The 13,942-nt window shown below is 44.9% G+C and overlaps 1 protein-coding gene across 1 annotated transcript in view; it reads right to left on the bottom strand.

Annotated features, from left to right (window-relative positions):
* Positions 1 to 5,416: 5,416 nt before the first annotated feature.
* Positions 5,417 to 13,942, bottom strand: part of SARAF (store-operated calcium entry associated regulatory factor) — a 10,576-nt gene continuing 2,050 nt past the window's right edge. Inside the window, exons 3-6 of the mRNA XM_026082104.1 lie at positions 13,552 to 13,936; positions 10,291 to 10,399; positions 8,324 to 8,442; positions 5,417 to 7,770 (exon numbers count right to left, since the gene is read on the bottom strand). Coding sequence (XP_025937889.1) covers positions 7,745 to 7,770; positions 8,324 to 8,442; positions 10,291 to 10,399; positions 13,552 to 13,936 — 639 coding nt within the window. The 3' untranslated portion in view covers positions 5,417 to 7,744. The remainder of the gene's footprint in view (positions 7,771 to 8,323; positions 8,443 to 10,290; positions 10,400 to 13,551; positions 13,937 to 13,942) is intronic.

Raw genomic sequence — 13,942 nt, 5'->3', positions numbered from 1 at the left:
TAAACTACGYGTCCTTTCCGCTTCTAGGGCTCTTCTAAGGAATTACGGTCTCTGCACAGTTCCCTAGAGTTTTAGGGGATTTTCTAAGAGACGAAGCGTGGCCTTCGTTACTGGTAAGCTGCGTAAGGCAGAACACCAATTTACCGGCTGGACAAGGTCCCCGATAGCTTTTCTCCCTTTTCCGCACCCAGGTTAAGCTCAGGGATTGCAGCACAGTTGCAAGAGAGGTTTCACTGAGGGACGCAGCCACAGTGCTGGCTCACGCCCGGATTTAAGCAAGACCTAACATTTCTTTTGCATACGGAAAAGCCGGTGCTCGGTGTGGAGAAAACAGCTCTCCTATTGTCAGTCAATGCCACCGCTCTCCTGAATGGGAAGCCAGAAAAAGCCACCCTGATCGCCTTCCAGACAGGACGTGTCACTYCACTGGCTCACCTGGATGGGCAGTTAATTCCAAACCCGGTTAGGAATGCGCTCCTTTTCACGCTTCCCCTTGGAATATCTATGCGGCTCATCTCAGCCTAACAAAACCCTGCCCGAAGGGAAGAAAAGAAACAGGAAAAACCGCATGGCACCCGCGGCTGCRCCGCGCTCCCTGCCCCCAGCCTTCCGTCCGCAGGCCCACCAGGACAGGGACGGCGCAGCGCCCAGCGCGACTGCYTTCCTCTCCCAGTCCGCTGCTGCAGCGCAGGAAGGTCCTGCTCTTACCAAAGGCCAAAGTTAGTTACCAAAGCTAGTTTTCCTCCCGATTTCGGGGACTATGCCAGCGGCGTTAGCTCTTCTGCCGCCAACCAGCCACCCGCTCCGAGCGTCTCGCCCGGGGCCAGCCGCAGCCGCTCCAACTCGGGGGGCTCCAGCAGCGAGGCAGAACGAGCCGGCACAGCCAGGGAAAAGCAAYGCCCGAGCTCTTCCCGTTTTGTCTAATAAAAGATATTGCCTCCCCCTTAGAAACCTCACCCGGCTTATAAACGTAGACCGTTCCGCCTAGGCCAAAGCTGCTTCTGCAGCCTGGTCTCAGGTGGAAGCGGGCACGGGCGCACCGAGATTTTATTTGTTCAGGTCTAGGAAGCTGCTGCTGTATTTACATGTTGCTGATGTGACCAGGGATAATATGGCACAGACTACGGATGCCTCTTTTGAAATGCAAATCARGTATTTAATAATTGTTTTCTTTTATTTAGGATGCTCGGTACAAACGGCACAGTCGTCAGAAATGTTGAGCATGTCTTTTCTCCTGATTTCGTGGGAAATTGGGTCATGTACTAAGATGAAAAAAAGGTGGATTTTATCTGATCATCAAAATAGTAACATTAATGTCTCCTGTCCAAAATTTCCCTCTGAAAAAGACAGGTAATAATGTCACCTGCCCTTGTCTGGCACTTCGAAAGTTGCACTCGTTCAGCAGTTTTTGGCTGAAAAGCATGAAGATGCTTGAATGCAGTAAAGGGAAACTTCTTACCTGAATCATCGATTTAATAGAAGTGCTCCATGAGGGGTTACCAATCGCAATTTTATTTCGATGTTTGTTCTACATTTAAAATTTTTGCCGAGAACATATGTTGGGACAGGAGGGCAAGACAATTACACTCTTGCCTCCTTCCAACTACGCCAGCAAAAGCCCTAGTAAAGGTCCAGGTATCCCAAAGAGTATTACGGCACAGGGAGGGCCTGACCCAGCAGCTGAACTGATAAGGTTTTCTCATAAACAGACACRGAGGTTTGGCTCCTTCAGTGCGCTGCGGAYACAGAGCATAAGAACATCCTCCGGTACGCTGACTGGCTTCGAAAAGCGATGCAGGATGCTCTGCTGAACAGCCGGCTATCATTGCTTATTCCTTGTCCTCTCTCGCTTCATTCCTTACTCCAGGGCAGGAAACATTCCTGTAGCTCCGCTGTCTTTCCGGGCCTCCATCGACACGCTGTCCAAAGGTCAAMCAACCTTCCCTCACCCACGTCCTCCTCTCCTGGAAGCCTGCCCAGCTTTGGCTACCTGGTAACGCTCATTGCTCYGCAGGGCCCGAGCCAGCAGGCGCGTGGGCAAACAGAGGATCAAGGCAAAGAGGTGTCCCGGCACGTTTCCCAGGCCAGGAACGCTCACCTGCCGCTGTCTGGCATTCCTCTCCCGTCTGCTCCTTTCAGGCGGAATACCTCTGCAGACGGGCACGCAAGTGCAAAGTTCTCAGCTATCGCCGACGAGGCTTTGCAGTATGCCAGTACCTGTCCAAAYGCTAATTTCTCTTTAAAAACTGCATTAGCTGAAGTACAAGCAAACTTGGCAGCGAGCACCCAGGGAACAGRCTACATTCTTCAGAAAAATAAAATCAAAGATTTGAGGCTGTTGCTGTTTCTTTTTCTTTTCTTAATTAAAAAGGGCATGTATTATCTTGATTCAAATTGGTCTTCCTGTCCTTGGTTTGCAGTGCTTCAGCTCTACACACGTCTGCTTAGTTACAGCCTCACCACCAGGTCCTTGTGAAAAAGGAAAACCCCCTTCCACCTGGTATGGAGGACCGCGGGCAGAATGAACCGAGCAGGATCGCCAAGCCAAGGGAGAACCAAGCCGCACTGCGACCCGTGGGGCTGGCTGCTTTTGCAATAGTCACGCTGAGAACACGGGGTTTGTCTACACAGGGAAGACACCACTTCGCTGCTGACAGTGGGTGTCGGCAGCAGATGCACTGCCACGGGTGGGGAACAGGGTCTCCTTGACTTGAGAGCAAGGACGGAAGCAATTTTCTGAGCTGTTTCAGACTACCCGGTCTTTAAGGAGAAGGCAATTTGGCRGTGTCTTCASCAAACTTCACACTGGACTGAASGGGGCTATGGCTCAGACAGTACTCMGATAAAAAGGCCCTGATACATACTACCTATATTCCCTCYTAGGACTTGTTTAGGGGTGCGTGACRAACAAAATTAAAAGGAAACTTTCAACCCTAAAAAAAAGAATCCTAATATTACTGATAGGTCTGATATCAGAACTAACTTCCATGGTTATTTCCTAGAGTTTCCTCCCGTTGCAGGAGACAGAGAGGAGGATATACGATGGGGAAAGGCTCCACCTGCAGCCCTGGCTTCGCCTAGKGCAGGGGTAAACTTGCTACCCTCCGTCATGTTTGCTACCCTTCCCACACCTTGACAAAAAGGCTTTTCTTCCAGAAGGCTGAAAACAGCTCCCTTTTGCACAGTCATGATGAAACTGTGAAAGCTCAATCCACAGCGCCTCCGAGTTTGCTCCAGTGACCTCATCTCTGCCCCCACCCTGCCCGTTCCCAGCTCCGGGTGCTTTTTGCAACTACTTCTCACTTCCTCACTGCAGGAACACTGACCCGCAGCAGGAACAGAGGGAGCTACGCGATGGGAGACAGCGGGAGGTAAGAAATACAGGCCATACAAAGGGAGCCTGTGGACGATTTTCATTAGCACTGGCAAAACATAGCTGCAATAAAGAAGGTGATAGAGACGGCTGGAAGCGAGAGCTGCTGCGATCAGGCAGGATATTAGGAGAGCAAGAGAATCGGCTGCCGAGGAAGGTTTCAGCAAAACCTGCCGAGGGATACGCGGCCTCTCGCAGGCCGACGCTTACCCCTGAACTGCCGTGGCGGGTGTGGGAGGACACCAGAGGCCCTGACAACATGTGGTTTTACTACACGCAGCACGACAAGASCACTGTCTGCTGGTACAGACCTTGTCCCTTCATGGTTTTTTTGCTTTATTCTGCGGCTTTGCTCATGTCCTTTGGTTTGTGGAGAGCAGGGCTATTTCTGTGCTAGAGTCACTGGCTGATAAATAATTTGAAAATATTAAGAACAAACATCAACTTTTATAAGGAGAGATGTAAAACACTCGCAACCAGCACTAAGTGGACAACAGTCTGCTCATAAATACTGCAATTTCAGCTTTCAGATGGCTGTGCAGGCAGCCCTAACTTGCTGCCTTACTTATTCTAGGGATTTCTCGGTGATCCATCTCCTGCTGCTGGAAATGGTGTCATCTGGCTTTTTTTACTTCCCTTTGGGACTCAGTGATGCAAAGCCAGTTTCATACTGCATTCAAACACAGCTAGATTCCTTTGAGAACAAAAGAAGAATCTGTGTTTTCCTGAATTTGTTTTTCGTTTGCCTTTCAGAAACACAAGGGAGGAAGTGTTATAACATGTTTTGGCTATAGCAGCACTTAAATGAAACAAGCAGGTTTGTCCCAGAGAAGTCAGTGGTGATATACCTTGTGTCTACCAGTGCGGAGACTWGCCTTCCTAGCACTGTTAAAAACCCTGGAGAGTTAAAGAGGCAGAATACTTTTTTCAGGTCTAACAGTTCCTACAAAACTTTTCCTTCAAGCTTTCTCCTGTCACATCGTGTGGCTCAACTTCAAAATGAACCTGACCCCAAGAAGCTTATTTCAAATTTAATTTGAGGCTGTGACAAGGGAAAACTTCTCCAGAASCAAAGAATTGGGGGCGGTTATGGGATTATGCACTCACAGAACATTTAAAACAAACACCTAACCCTGCTGATCAGTATAACACACCTTACAGCCAAAGAACAGAGCAAGCTGGGTAGCATGGCAGTCTGCAGAACTAGCCAAGATCTGACTTGGCAGCCGAGTTCAACCACAAGACAGGATGTCACAGAAAAAGTTTATCTCTCTGCATCYGCTTTCTTTCACCACATGCTTCTGAGGAATTGAGCAGCAAASCAGGAGTTTCATCCCTGTAACGAGCTTTGTGAAGGTGGAAGCCATGTCAGTTAAGAGCAGAGCTAGGCCCAGGTGCAAAGCAGAACTGCAGTTATTACACAGAGGTGTAAAACATYCTAAACACTAATATATGCCTTGCAACTGTGCAGCTAAAGAAGCCACCAAAATCCTGTCCAGGAGCAGAAGGCAGACTAAGACCAACAGTTCAGATATTCAGGAAGAAAGCTCAAGGTTTCCTATAAACACGAACCCTAAGCCACCTTCCATAAGCTCTTTTCATTCAGGATCCTCACCAACACCCTTGACCTAGACCAAACTGCACCCTGGAATTTGCAGGCCCCGGTTTAACCTTGCACAACTAGCGTCCAGACGTTGTACCACCTGTACCTGTAGGCCATGTCTCTGCTCAGCGGCGACGYGTTCTCAGTGTAAGCAGCAGACCTCGAGTTTGCTGGACCCATAACCAGCAACCGCGGCAGCGATCACAACTTCTTTCGAAAGGTTCAGCCAAACCCCTGTAAAACCAGAAACTAAGAAACGTAATGGACCTTTTAGGCAAGCTTAGAAACCTCAATTTACATGAAATCCTTCATTTCTTCACGTGGCTCAGTATTTCCATATAAAGTCTAATCAATAAGATAACAAAATAAAACAATACTGGGAATAGCATGGCAATGCGGAGAGCCCTGCAGGCCTCCAGATACTGCTTCAAAGACAGAAATACCCCATTCTGACCTTTTTTATTACTTTATCAAAGGGAAGGGCAAAAACATCCTCTAAACAGATTCAGCAGCGTACAGAGGCTACAGTAAGTCATCACGTTTATGCATCATAACAGATTCAATGCAGGAAATATAAATACAAATGAAAACATTATCTAAAACTTTTTACAGCACATCATAATTTTAGATCCAGCTCCAAACTCTACTCCAACAGTTAGACRGTAAAAATCCAGTTTCATTGTTAATAATTAGTTGGTGCATAGAGTAGTTACAGGTTGCAGCCTGAATACACTTACAAGCAAGTAAAAACTGCACATTTAAACTAGGTTACTTTGCTATACTTGGCCGAAAAGATAGATTTACCGCATCCTTCTCCCCATAGCAGATAAGACATTCTAATTGGCCAACGGCAAGGTCTTCGCTTTTTCCTTGCTTTGCCGGTCGTCGGAGCAGGCTGYCAGTAACACTACCTTGCCTGTATTTTCCTCCAGCCACATAATCCTCAAGCTGCTCYGAGCAGCCGGCCTCCAGCATCAAACACACATGAACCTCTCAAATGATAAATCACTATTTTAATCATCAAGCTATCAACTGCATCAAGATTTCACTTTTTCAGCACAAGCTCTACACTCTTTAGCAGCTTTTGTTGGCTGCTTAAAGCTTTCTGTACATTTCTTGCTGCCTAAGCCAGATACTGAACYCAGGCATAATCATTCCAGCCAATTATTTTTGGGCTCATGAGCAGACACAGTTACGTTTTGGATGAGTAACAGTGAAGTCATCCTCCCAGACTAACCACACCTGCTAAACCTCCTCGTGGAGACGCAGCTTACACCAGCGAGAGCGCTTCGCTTTGCTGGAATAGTTTATGCCAGCTCCCCTACACAGGGGGATGGCTCCCTTCCGACCGCAGCCGGCACAGGGAAGCTGCTCGTGCAGGTGCTTCTGAGCCGTACGAGTGTGAAGGTCTGGCTTCTGGAGAGCACCCAGCCGAGCGGCTCCTTCTTCACGCTTCCCCCACAGAACCGGGAGAAACGTCACTCTGTTTTTTCAACAATTCCTCTTCCTCTCCCAGGGCACAGCCAATCACACAAGGACTGCGATACTTCTCAGAGGCCAAAAATATCGTTACAGAACAAAGCGAGGCCTCTCTCATACTGAAAGAGTCCCATTCACTCTTTAACAGCACTTAAAAAAAAAAAAACCCGCAGGAATTCTCAAAAGTTTGTGTCCCATTAGCCATCGGCTTCCTTTCTTTGCTTAGTCTTAAGACCTGCTATGGTCTAGAGATACTACCGGCTTTGGAATAAGAATTCTCCCTTTCCATTTGTAATAAAAACCTTTGGTTTACTCTGTCCTGGAGAGGTGGGTCTTGCAGGAAGAACAGGAGCTGAGAAACAAGCCAGGTCACATCTGAAGCTTTCACAGCATTGCTAACTTTCACAGTAAAAATAAAATAAAATAAAACAGAGAAAGTCTAGGATCTTAACGTGGGTAAAGTGCCTACAACCACCTTAATTTAGAGGACCTCTAAATTCCCTCTTCTAGAAAAAGGTCTAGATTACACAAGCACCATCTTGTCTCAATTCAGGTTGTTAACTAATTACAAAAAGGATGAATAAAATCCCCTAAGTTTGTATGGTCACCTGGATAAAGCCTAGAACATGGACACCTTCAAATCCACAAATTTTTGGCTCCAGGAGTCGCATAGCACAGAGACAAACATCAGTGTTAGTCTCTCTACAGCTTTGCCCTCCTCTCCACTAAAGAAACCCCCCCTCCCCCAAACTCATCTGATCAGCTGACTGCACTTACAGTACTGTTCACTTAATTTCACAAAGACAAGCGAAAAGAGGCRTAAGGTACCCCTTAGAGAGCAGGTGGATTACATACTAGGCCTTCCAGATGCTGGATCACAAGGCAAAACAAAACAAAGCAGAAAACAACCCAAAYACACAGAAATTCTGGATTAAATGAAGGTTACCCCAGAGTATGAGTAAGTTACTTGCTTTGCAAATCTGGTAAGGCTGCCAATGACATCATCAGTCAAGTACAGGCAACTGTAACGTTCCTTTTTTTTTTTAAATTTTGTATCTTATGATTTTTTATCTTATGAGACGCTGGTTTTGTGAAACAGTGGATGTTCCAGTACCTGCTATACCCTGAACAAGAATGAGTCCACATTTCCACAGGGAAAAAGAATTATTTGCCCAGTTCTTCACACCTCTTCTCATATTCACTCCCAAAACCTACTGTTAATAAAAAAAGGTGCTAGCACACATGAAGAAGGTTTAGTTCAAYTGCTGAGATGCAATAATGCCAAGGATTTATCTTCGTTTTGTGCCACCAAAGCCTACAAAGAAAGAAAAAAAAAGAAGTCTCAGCTCCACCACAGCCTTTCCACTAGGCTCTCCCCAGTTGTAAAAAGAAAAAAAAAGAAAGAAGAAAAAAGCAAAAAGCTAAAGTTGGTAAGCRAATCGAGTTAAACAAATTCACATAAAGCGCAGCAGTAAGTAACTGTGGGCTGACAGCCCTGAAAAAAGCTCTTTGCAGCTTAAGACAACCTGGTTTCTACAAAGAAGTCATGTTGGTACACGTTTGCTAGAGAAGGGCACGTGCGGTGCGCTCCGAGGGAAAGCCTTTGGCTAACGCACCCCGCAGGTGACGACAAACCCAACGCCGGCAGTACCGTGCTAACCGCAGGCCTGTGGGGGAGCTTCCCACCGCACAGTGCCGCCTTATTGCTATAGGAATAGAGACAAAAGACCTGGTACATGCCCATCCGTAACCAAATCCCGGCCAAAATAAAACTAGGAATGCTTGCTGAACCTCAGCTAATGTCTGCGTACTTTGGATAGGCTCAAAGTCTCTTGAGCTTCAGGAGATCAGAGTCTCCTGTGCCTTACCAGAAGCAGTTCTTGTTCCTGAACTGCTGCCCTGTGTGGAATTGCTGGACTGTCCACACGTCGGAGGTGCAGCCGCGTGATCTGTCCACGTACCGAAATACGGGGAATGCGACTGTGCTCTGACGAGAGAAAGAGAAGAGGCGTTTGTTAGTGACCTCATGAAAAATGAAGGTGGTATTACAAACCCCAGCAGCAAGGAAATGCATCTCTGAGGGAGAACTGCATGCGTGCAGCTGTTTCAAAGCTGTAATCCTCCCTTTTTAAAAGAATTAACATGTTGACAGCAAGGATAGCTAACGTTATCATACGTAACATCTACAGAACTCTCAAAAAAGTAGATTCAGCATATCAGAAGCGTAAATGCAGTTCAGCAGTGCCTATGTCCCAGCTGCGTAAGGTAAAAGAAAGCATTCCTCCGTGCCATTAGCCACCTTGAAMAAGTTGGATCGATACAGCTGCTTTGTCACGGCCTCTGACTCACTGATTTAAATTATTTGCTTCTATGGACATGGAATTTCCTGCTGTTGAAATTCACAAATTGCCATCTCACACCTTCTGGCACCAGTATTTTCAGGCACATCGTTTCAAAAACGACGAACAGAAAGAAATACTATGCCAAGTAAGCCTAAATTAGAAATTTTATTTATATATTTGGACTTAAGTGCTCAGTTAGGCCTCTARTATCTTAAGCACCAAGAACAGGCCAGTGAAACAAGGGAAATAAAAAAAGTCACAGAATCTATATATAGACCTTGTATTTAAAAGGTAACGAGCATCAAGCCAAGGCAGCTTTTAATGTTCCTTACCTTTCAGGAATCCTTAGCAAGGCTAAAATAGTAAAATAAGATGATCTTTCATCCTTTAACCTTTAAAGCTCTCCTCAAAGTGAATTTATAGGCAATTCCTATTTCTGAYGGAATCACTGTCCCAGTTTCACCTCACTTGACTCTACAGCATCAAAACTGCCTACTGGACACTTTTTTCTTTATACTTCAGAAGTGTTCTCATCTCCCAAGCTTCCATTTCTTTAACAAACAGGCAATCCTGATCAGGCTGCTATCTTTACCAAGCAACCTTACCAAGCAGGCAGATGCTTCAACACACTCTTGCCTGCACGGTCTCTCTTACTCCCACACCTTCAATAGAAAAAAAAAGGATGTGGTTATATATAACCTATTATATTGCTACGTGCCTACAGAAGGAGAATTGATACATGCAGTTATTTGATAAACAGAGCAAACTACTTGGGCTCTACAGAGTCCCTGTAGAAGCCGCATATTCCCTCTAGTGAAGCCTAAAATGGCAGCRATTGCTCCCCTTACTAAGCTGTTTATCTAAAAATAAAGCGTTTTAAATGTTTAAAAGTGTTTACCAAACACAAACAGCAGATGTTGGCTCCAGCACCGAAATGGCTTTTGAATGCTGCCTGTGTTAAGTTTTTCCAAAAGGCAACTTGCATATGACCTACAAATCCTCTGGAAAAACCACACCTCTTGGATTTCCATACATGGGCCATGGCGAGACTAGAGTCAAACCTCTCTAATTTGGCCACACCGAATATCACAGAAGAGCAGCTGACATCCAGGCTGACTTTAGTAGAGATGACACTAGAGATCTATTTGCAAATAGTTTTATGCTTAATACTTTTATCTGTGTTTTAAGGCACTCTGTACAAGAATTGTTTAAATGCTCATGTTAAATTTGCAGGCCATCTGCCAGGTCAGAGTATTCAGATAAAGCAGAACCAAGAACTTTAGTCCTCCCAATTCCCCTCTCCCAGAAAGGAGTTTGAAATGGCTTCACCGCTGGAGCTACAGATTGCTCTTCAAAATTGCTCCAGAGGCAGGATTTTACAGTTTGAATGACACAGGACAAAAAAACCCCTTACAAACAATGTACGCAGAGTATACCCCCAGAAAGCGTAAATACTTAAGCTTAAAACAAGAGTGACAGCATATATATCTTACCTGTGACTGCCAGCCAAGTAGCCTAGCAAGCCTCCTGCTCCTAATCCAGTCCAAAATCCTGGTCCTGAATTGGTTCCATGACTGGAATGAGTCCCAAAGCTGCCAGGTTCTTAAACCAAGTGGAAAATAGAAGACGTATCAGTTAATGGCACCTAATTCTCAGGTCAGCTATTGCAACAAGACTCTGCCTTGTTAAAGGCAAGTTAGACATCAGATTCCTGTTGATTTCAGTAGATTACAGATCGAGCCCAACTTGAAAGGTGTCATGGTTTAGAAAGCAGGAAAAACACCCACAAAAAATCCCACCAGCAACAAATATAAGCTGCTTTATGTTAAAAATTAGCTTCCACTCAATCTTACAGCCCTGATGTTTGCAAAACACAAACAGCCCCTGCCTGCGGATTTGTAAACGTACAAAGTAGACTTAAAAAAAAAAAACAAAATCTGCTCAAGGTCACACAGCAGGTCAGGGGCAGACTCAGGAACAAAAATCAAGTATCTTAAGTCCTAGCAGTGACCTAACCATTAAGACACGTTGCTTCTAACCTCACTCAAAGCTTCTGCTCTTTTTGAGTAACAGTGGCTCAGCTCAGTAGCTAACATTACTTTGTATTATTTCTGGTAATTCTAGCCTGGCATTTGCCATCAAAAGACTTGTTAACTGCAATCGCATTGCAAGGTTTTTATGATGCATGAGTCACCGAGCTTGACCAATACCTTGATGAAACTGCAAGCAGATCAAATGGGTCGAGGGAAGAAGAACCACGATATTACATGTGAACTGAGCAGCGTGGGGTTCTGACTCAGAACTAAATGCATTTTGTTTAGAATTAAAAAGCAAAGTTGCAAAAACAAAGCTGAATCATTTATTTGGTCTAGAGAAAAATGGGGATGAAAGAACAAGATCAATTAAAGCTTTAACATATTTCATAACAAAGTGTAAAAGACAAGGACTGAAATAAGTGGACCAGAGATTTTGTATGCAAAAGTTGTACATGGCCTGATTTCTCTTCTTTAAACTGGTGTGGATTGCTTGAAGTTACAGAATACAGAAATCCTGATTTAAGTTATCAGTTTAAGCCTACATTGGATATGATAACGAATTTCATTTTGAGTGCATTGGAAGAGAGGTAACTCCCACAGGAACGATAACACCACTAAACTATGCCGCTTTGGAACCAAATATAGCATTTAATTTACTGTAAAAGCTATGTTAACCAGGGAGATGAACCAACTCATTTGTTCAAGAGCACCATGGCTGAACACTGACTCAGAAAACGGAGTCATCTTTTGTTGAAAAACCTAGAGTAAACATTAAGGATCATGTCAAACCACCAACAGAGGAAAAGTGGAATATAATGAAGATATGCTAGCTAAACGAGTTTCACAGGAGGCATTCTGCATGTTAAGGAGATTTAAAATGAAGCAAACTAAATATTAACAGCAGTAAGTGAACTACACCGCTTGGCATTACTGTCCAGATTTTCAAAGGTAAGTACATGTTTGGTATACATGCACATACACACCCAGAAATGTGCCTTTGCTCTGCTGTTAAAACTGAAGATAGATACTAAATCCATGAGGCATCATAACACTTAATTTGAGTTGGCCCCAAAATTAAAGGTTTTCCTCCTCACTGTCTGTATTAGAAGTAGCATTACTGCAGTGAAATCTCAAGAGGAATCACTGACAGTAGTTATTTAAAATGCCATAAATTAAGCCATATACAGCTCCCAATGTGCATTTTAAGTTTCTCAATTTTCAGTATTAATCCAGAGAAAATATTTTCAGCCCCCCAATCCTTGCTGGATTTCACAGGCACTTGCAAGGAAAGGTGTGTTGGTGCAATTAACTGAAAAGCAACAGGACAGAGAAGAAGAGGAAATAAAAAATAGAGAGAAAAAGAAAGAGAGGGAGAGAAACGTGACCCATTACTCCGACTGCTGCCTGGYACGATGGAGCCCTGTCTTGTGACCAGGGCTCTTTAGTAACTACCGCAATAATGCAATAACGTCAGTGGCATGCATACACAAGGTCACTAATAAATACACCGCATAGACAGATTGTCTGAAGTCTGAAATAACGAAATAGAAACCAATTTTCAAAGCCATCAGTAATACAGGAGCACAAACCCTCTAATTCTCTAGGTCCACCTGAAAGCCTCTGCTGCACATGCCCTGCACAAGAATATCCAGGGTTATCCTGGCACCCCCTGTTGGCTCACTGGCTTGAGCAAACCTAGTAGTGGGCATAAATTCTACTCTCACGGAGAGCACTAATAGTCAAGAGTTTATATTTGAGTAGTGAAGTCTAAGTAAACTTAACCCTTACAATTCACCTACTTGATAGGACCACTTCTCTATGTCACAGAAAGCAAGCAAGACAGAGAKAAAGCGACTTGTCAGAAGATGATCTGTTCCTGTGCCAGGAGCATCCCACACGATCACAGGGTAAAATCAGTCAGTCAGACACCAGATGAATAACATTCGTTTCCCTTAAATGCTCTGGGTGTCCAATGCAGTCCTCTTAAGTGAGGAAATAAAAGTTATCAGTATTCCGGGAAAGGGAAAAGGGGCATTTTTCCTAGCAGCAGCCTTGTCATTGGTAATACAATTTCCAGTTCCAGATGTGAAGCACCGCATAAGATGCAGCTGTTGCGCCTCTAAAGATAGCTCAGACTCTTCTCCCCGCTCTGGGAGCCGCAGCTTTAGACCACTGGGTGGGACTACACCGAGGCATCTGTCACACAGATGACTGGTACGTGATACTCAGCTCTAGCAAATTAGGAATTAATGAARTAAGGGTCAGGCAGCCCAGCAGTGGAAAAAGCCTACTGCAAAGTTTCAAAGCACTTCTTTAACACGTTTGGTTTTGCCTGCGTTAGACTATTCTCCTCTCTTCCAGATGACTTGTGAAGGTTATTCTTCCCCTACCACAATCCTCACATTTCACCCGATATCACCATTTATGGGGGGGGAAAAAAAACAAAAAAACCCTTGCAGAGCTTTGGGGGATGGGCTTTCAAATTTTCAAGGTTTTCAAAGGTTTGCTGAATGTCCTGCCTTGAAAGCCGGTGGGAAACCAAGCTCTTAATTTTTGCTTTTGAACAAAGAACAGAACGGAAAGCTGGCTGCAGCGTCTGCAGCAAACTCAGCACAGTACGCTGCCAGTGAATTAGTGTTAAGTCTATCCCACCTGCGCTTGCTGCAGCTGGCACAGTACAACCCAATTTTGAGTCCCATAACAGGCTTAGAGCCCTACCTGTGAAGCTGGATTTAAAACCAGGAGGAGGGGGTGCCTGCTGACTGTGCCAGGAAGGCCCGGAGAATCCATCACCAAAACTCTGCTGAGGCTGCTGGTTACTGAGSAAGAGCTTGTAAACTCCATAAGCGAGAATCAGAAGAACAATTACAACAATCGCTCCGGGACCGGAATCAGAAAAATCCTTCCTTGACTGATAATAGCCAGAGCCAAAGCTTCCAGAGGTCTTTGCCTTCCTTTCACCTTCCTCAGTCAGCTCAAGCCTGAACAGCAAACTACAGGATCCTCTCAAGATGTACGGATCATCTGGATAATCGTAGCCTTCGCAGCTCACTTCAATTTGTCCAAAACGATAGCTGTTTGCCAAGTCTGCTTTACACTGCCACTGGGG

The sequence above is a fragment of the Apteryx rowi genome, unplaced genomic scaffold, assembly GCF_003343035.1.
Source record: "Apteryx rowi isolate R43461 unplaced genomic scaffold, aptRow1 scaffold_567, whole genome shotgun sequence".
NCBI classification, from domain to species: domain Eukaryota; kingdom Metazoa; phylum Chordata; class Aves; order Apterygiformes; family Apterygidae; genus Apteryx; species Apteryx rowi.
This window is presented reverse-complemented; position numbering and strand designations above follow the sequence as displayed.